A 6,000-nucleotide genomic window follows, 5' to 3' on the forward strand; every position below is an offset into this window, starting at 1 on the left:
AATTTCCCCGGACATTTTCAATTTTTGAAATTCAAAAAAGTTTCTGTAGAGGCTTGGCATAGGGCAAAACATTACGTTCGCAGACAGACAAAATTTATGTTTTCACTAACCATCGCAGAAATCTCATAGAAAGGCTTCCGTTTTTGCCCTGGCATCCTAAATTATCGTAACCCATGTAGCGGCCGGGCGTAATCGGGGAGGGGGAGGGGAGAGAAAAAGGGACAGTCTCCCCAGTCCCCGGTCCCGACTACACCTGCTAGGCAGGTTAAATTATCGGGGGGTATACGATTTCGTGTGTTCATAGGGGGAAAAATCTGGAACGGCCGTTTCACGACATATATATGAAAACAAGGTGTAACATTCAAATAACTTTCTAATCAGTAGAGTCATTTATGGTTGTGATTGGTTGAGAAGCATAGTAATACAGCTGTTTCGACAAAGGTTGTTCAAAAAAAGCGTAAAAGCGTACGCCACGACAATGCCGAAAGGTAGTCTGGGAATCCATAATGCCTCAACCGTACAGTGAAGACTTGAGATGGCGAGCAAAATGGATTCTGAGCTTTTATTGAAATTTATTGGGTATTTCCCAGACTACCTTTCGGCATTGTCGCATACACTTTTACACTTTTCTACCGGGCCCGATAAGTGTCTTTATTGATAAATGTTTCTTCAGAGTAATGTCTAAGAAACAAGCGTGGACGATAATCCTGCTGGTATACGTTGTATCAATTGTTTCATTGATCGGCTTAACAAATACAAATGATAAGAGAAGTAACGACCGATACAATGTAGAATTACGTTTTAGAGTATACTACTTCTTCAGGTACAATGAGAATTTGCATTGGGACATGTGCTTAGCTCACAAGTATTTGCGCAATAACGGAAATACGTAAAATTAAAGTGATTGACAGTATAAAAAATGAAGCAAATGAAATAATAATAATAATAATAATAATAATAATAATAATAATGATAATAACAATAATAATAATAATAATAATAATAATAATAATAATAATAATAATGGGGATTAATTGCATGTCGTTAGCGGTGTGGTTAGGAGCGGTGAGGAAGTGTTCTGCGGCCGTGGTGGGTTTAGATTTAGTGTTAGGGTTATCTATGGTGCGGCGGTGGTCATTAAAGCGGTCTTTCAAGCGTCGTTTAGTCTCTCCTATGAATATTTGCGAAGCAATTTACTAGCTTTTTTTCCTTATTATTATTATTATTATTATTATTATTATTATTATTATTATTATTATTATTATTATTATGGCGAGGAACAAATTACGGAGGTTCTTGGAAGAAAGACTGGACACTTTTTTGCCGATTGGCAACCGCGTAAAACACCAAAAGAACGTACACGTCCACCTTTGCGTTGCCTCGCGTATCGAAAGGAATCAGATGTGCGTGTGTAATTTTATTGTTTTGCGCGTTAAGCAGGTGTGTGTTTCGACACGATCGTACGCCCAGTAGAATACCAGTGAAAAAGCTGAAACGTTTGTCACAGAAAGCCCAGAAAGTAAGAGTATTTGGCTGGAAAGTCATTCGCACAAATACTCCTTTGTCGCCAAAATTCATCATTATCTCAGATACACTTCATGGTTACAAAACCCGGCATGTTTGGTAATGTATTCTTTTGTTTATTCATCCTTTGCGTGATATTTTCGGTTGAACTACATCACGTTTATCGCAAATACAAAGTGATGCCATAGACTCTCAGCGATTATTTTATCGTTCAACTGTCATCAAAGACTGAACTAACGTGCATGCTCAAATACGCCTAATACAACGACGCCCAAGTATACAATACCACAACGTCTTGTTTGGAATCAATTAATTTGCAATGCATCTTTCGAATTAAAGTAGGATCAATTCTAAGATCAGTTCGAACCTTGATCACCCCTTTCCCCTCCTCCCCTCCCCCCCCCCCCTCCACTCTCTAGGCATTCGACTCTTTCCGTCCCTAGGTAGCATAATCTTTGCATGGGTGGGGAGGGGGTGTCAACTTAATAAATTTCTCGTCCCGCGGAAACTGGGAAATCTTTAAAGGCCCTCAAAGAAGGGTCTCCAAGAGGTTTACAGCATTTTTTTTTCCAGATATTTCTTTAAAAACGGTATTCTATGAAAGGAGTGTTGGTTAGGATTAGATTTCATAGCATGATGGCCAAATCGGTTGTCGCTCAACGTGTAAAACGTCAAGGCAGTTTGATCTTCCTTGATAGTCGCTGTCCGTAGAGAATGGCAAATGACGAATGAAAGCTAAAAACAACGATATCTTTTAAATGGTAAATTAATTCAAAGCTACACCTTACGATGTGAGATCCTTAACGCATTTGGTATAAGAAAATGTGCATGGAAGCGATGTGTCCCCCACATTGCGACTTTGGCAAATATTTTGTAACAGCTATCGAGCTCAAAAGGAATCACTCCATTGAAAGATACTTGGCTAAATAAAATGGGCTTCGGAAAAAAAACCGCACTCTTTGAAGTTTTATCCGTCGGTTTCAAATACAAAAACGAAGGCTAAAGATTTGTATTGCAATAAACCTACACGCTATTTCAGTTTTGGCTTGTGGCAACTAACATGCTAACCATTTAATTTGGACAAGAAAAGAGACTTAAACAAGGTTCTGTGCATGCTGAACACAGTGATAGCATTTTATTTTAACATGAACCTCATACTGATATGACAGAATCGTACCCTTTATTTAAGTAGTTATAACGACTCATTGCACCATTGCTGAAAGCTAGCTATTGCGGTTACACTTTGCATGAATTTCGTGCTTATGCAATCTTAGAGCTTATTAAATCTTGTAAGCTCCAAAAAAGGTGTGTTTGGCGGACACCCACAGCCTGCTGTCATAGACGGTCTTCAAGCCAATGGTATCACCCGGCTTCAGCCTGATCACCCCACCAGTGTATACGCTTCCATAGTCGCCTCGATTGTCGAGGCCCGTCTGCAAAAGGGCGAAGGGACCTCCGTTGACAGTGAGGGCCACGCGGTTGTGGTACGAAGGTCCATCGGGGTAGGTTTCAAAAAATACTTGGGCGTAAATATAATAAACCCCTTTCTTCGTTACGTTGATTTGATCATTTTCAGATTTGAATCCTTGGAATGTTGTTCCCTCCTGGAAACCAGTGATTGCTGAAAACAGAAAACAAAAAAGAACGTTGAGACGGTATAAATCGTGCGTTAGAGATAAGCTTTATGTTTGCCAAAGTTTGAGGTGTCCTTCCGCTAAAGAAAGCGCTAGCTTTTCTTCACAATTTAATCCGAATTTCCAAGCTGGACAGATATTGCACGGCTCAAACGAATCATTAGCTGTTCGTATTTTCCAATCGTTTACCTGTATTGGCCGGAAGAACTTGCGCGCTCGTAGCTGTCCCTTCCAGCTGTCCCAAATGTTTCTAGAAAGAAGGAAAAAAAGAAAAAATAGTTATGTATACAGTAGACCTAGAGACAGTCCGTGATATCAGAGGTTTATGGCAAAACTGTTTTCTGCGAAAATGGGAAAATTCAGATTATCAATTTTAGAGTTAGTAATTGGAAAACTCGGCGCGAATAGTTTCCTCACTGGCTTTTCGCTCTCAAGGTGGGATCCGGCCAGAAGTGGCCAATTCTCCAAACGAAAATGATGACATCGGTACATTAGGATTTCTTGGTTCCGAAGTTCAGAATATCTGTGAATAATATGAACAGTTGTAACCGATTAGATCTCAAGGTTGTGTCACTGAATTCTCTTTCTGTTTGATCAAAGTCTCACCATTTAGGTAAAGACTTGTTTCCATACCTCAAACTGCCCTTGGACATTTCCTTAACACACGAGTAGTGGCTACTTTGGGGCATTTCCCTGAATTCGCATTTTAAACTAGGGATCGTGTTACCGTGAATCAGTTTTGACAAAGGAAGCAAACGTTTTACTCATAAATCACACGGGCTGTGTGTAAGGTGTGAGTTCAGGGCGGAACACTGCAGAGCAGACGGCGAAACTCTACTTCGATGGGAACCTATCCTGGATTTATTTCATTAAAAGAGGCCTTCTTTGAACTTATCATTAAACACAGGCACAATTCTTAAGCGTTAGAAACTACTCAGTAGTATGTTAAAGATACTTACTCTTACTGCGTTTGTCATCCCCGTCAGAAGTAAGCAAAGCAGAGCAGCTTGTCGCAACATGATTTGTGGTCAGTTAACAAACGAACTGGACGAAGCTCCTACCAAGAGAGTATGATGATCATGACATAAAAACTAGAATTCCATTTATGTACAGTTGTGAAAAATCTTAATGCGATGATTATTAAATTTGTTATTTGTTGAGCGCAATTTGTCCAGGTTTAACTTTTTAATAACTCCTCATGATCATTGAAGTTCTCCCTTATCACTAAAACTGATTACTTACCTTTAAAACAAATGGCTGGCAGTCTTTCTTCCACGCAAAATACAGGTACGAGATATTTACGCTCTTGGCACAACCTGAAAGGACCAATCGTGTGCGAAGAAAGTGTGATCCGCAAACATTAAACAGCTGAGAAATGAAAAAACTAAAATGAAGATTTCCGCAATGTCAATAGCACTAAAAACACGTGCATTAATTATCAAAGGAATGTAGAATGTTTTCTTTACTATTTCTTAATCATCTTTTCTCACAGTTTCTTGAAAATAGATTGTTAAAAACTAGCAGATTGATTTATTAAATGTTTTTGTTTTGTAAAGCTATGAAATTTGCGATTTGAGGTAAAAGACTGTGCTAATATTATTTCGTAATTAAAAACAAAAGCCTCTGGCAAGTTTGATTTCAGTCTAATTTTCCAACCCAAACAGCTATTCAAATAACTCAAAACATATCCACTTTGAATTCAAAATCTCTTCGTTGCTTGTCACGTAAACAGACTTTCAATGTCAAATTGAATTCGAGCCGTTTAAGACTAAAAATATTGGTTAATTATTAAAACTGTTTTTGAGCCAGTATACCTGATTTTTTGATTGCATTGTGAAGTTAAATTTTGGTAATCAGTTACGTTAGAGGTGGGTGGTAAAACGTGCTTAACTTAGCAATCAATTATGTCGATCACCTCAGTGTGATTACGAAATCAGACCACGGTATGCATATGTCCCTGTCATTCTTTGTAAGAGGGGAACAGAGAAAGCTGTAGAGATTGTTAATAGCTTCTTGTTACTATATTTTGATTAGGATATCCCTTAGTTACCAGAGAATAGATTTTTGAAAATTAATGGAATCATTTAGTAAATGTTTTTGTTGTTTTAATGAAAATAACAAGTTTGTGACATGGAGTAAAACCGTTGCGAGTTTAGTCATAATTAAAAACGTCAGCATGTTAAAATTCTCCGTCATCACTGAAATTACTTTTTCTTAGAAAGAATTGATTGAGAGGCTTCCTTCCACGGAACAAGCCAGTTACGTAAAGACGCAGGAGAGAAATTTTTAACAAGTTCGGAAAACTTGTAGGCACCAAACATGTGGCAGAAACGTGCTCAAATTTTTGCCACTAATATTTGCGTTTTATAAGCTTTAAACAGCTGAGTAATGAGAAAAAAATTTAGGAAGTTGTTTTCTATGGAAATTCAAAGGAATGTAAATATGTTATTGCGACTGTTTTTCTTATCTCAATTGCTCACAGTTACTTGAAAACAGATTGTTAAAAAGTGTCGGAATGATTTTTCAGTTGTTGTTGTTTTGTAATCATGAAGATGAGAAATCTGCCGCATGGAAAAAAATAACTGTGCCCATTTTTCGTAATTATAAACGGTGGCCTCCGGCAAGTTTGATTGTCAATTTGAATAATTTCCAAACACACACCCACATAGAAGTAATGACACTGAGCTGAATGGTTCGCTTGTGATTAACTTTCAAAACAGATTACTGATAGAAAAGTGTTTAGTATAAAGGGTTGTGAGTACCATGAATACGACTAATAAAAGATGTTTTATTTTGGATGGATCCATCTTACATTCTACCAGCCTAGTTAGGGGTGTGTTTT

General features: G+C 37.9%; 1 protein-coding gene across 2 annotated transcripts; it reads right to left on the reverse strand.

Moving 5' to 3' along the window:
* Nucleotides 1-2,623: 2,623 nt before the first annotated feature.
* On the reverse strand, nt 2,624-5,192 carry LOC146461033 (uncharacterized). Of its 2 annotated transcripts, none has more exons than XM_085087299.1 (4): nt 4,401-5,192; nt 4,124-4,215; nt 3,348-3,408; nt 2,624-3,145 (listed from the first exon to the last, which is right to left on the reverse strand). In XM_085087299.1, the coding sequence occupies exons 2-4, from the start codon at nt 4,175-4,177 to the stop codon at nt 2,805-2,807; spliced, it is 456 nt and encodes a 151-aa protein (XP_084943425.1). In that variant the 5' UTR covers nt 4,178-4,215; nt 4,401-5,192; the 3' UTR covers nt 2,624-2,804. The 2 variants fall into 2 exon arrangements, with proteins under 2 accessions (XP_084943425.1, XP_084943424.1); XM_085087298.1 differs by having other exon boundaries at nt 4,118-4,215; nt 4,401-5,181.
* Nucleotides 5,193-6,000: the final 808 nt, after the last annotated feature.

Source organism: Pavona decussata, unplaced genomic scaffold, assembly GCF_977016875.1.
Source record: "Pavona decussata unplaced genomic scaffold, jaPavDecu1.1 SCAFFOLD_202, whole genome shotgun sequence".
NCBI classification, from domain to species: domain Eukaryota; kingdom Metazoa; phylum Cnidaria; class Anthozoa; order Scleractinia; family Agariciidae; genus Pavona; species Pavona decussata.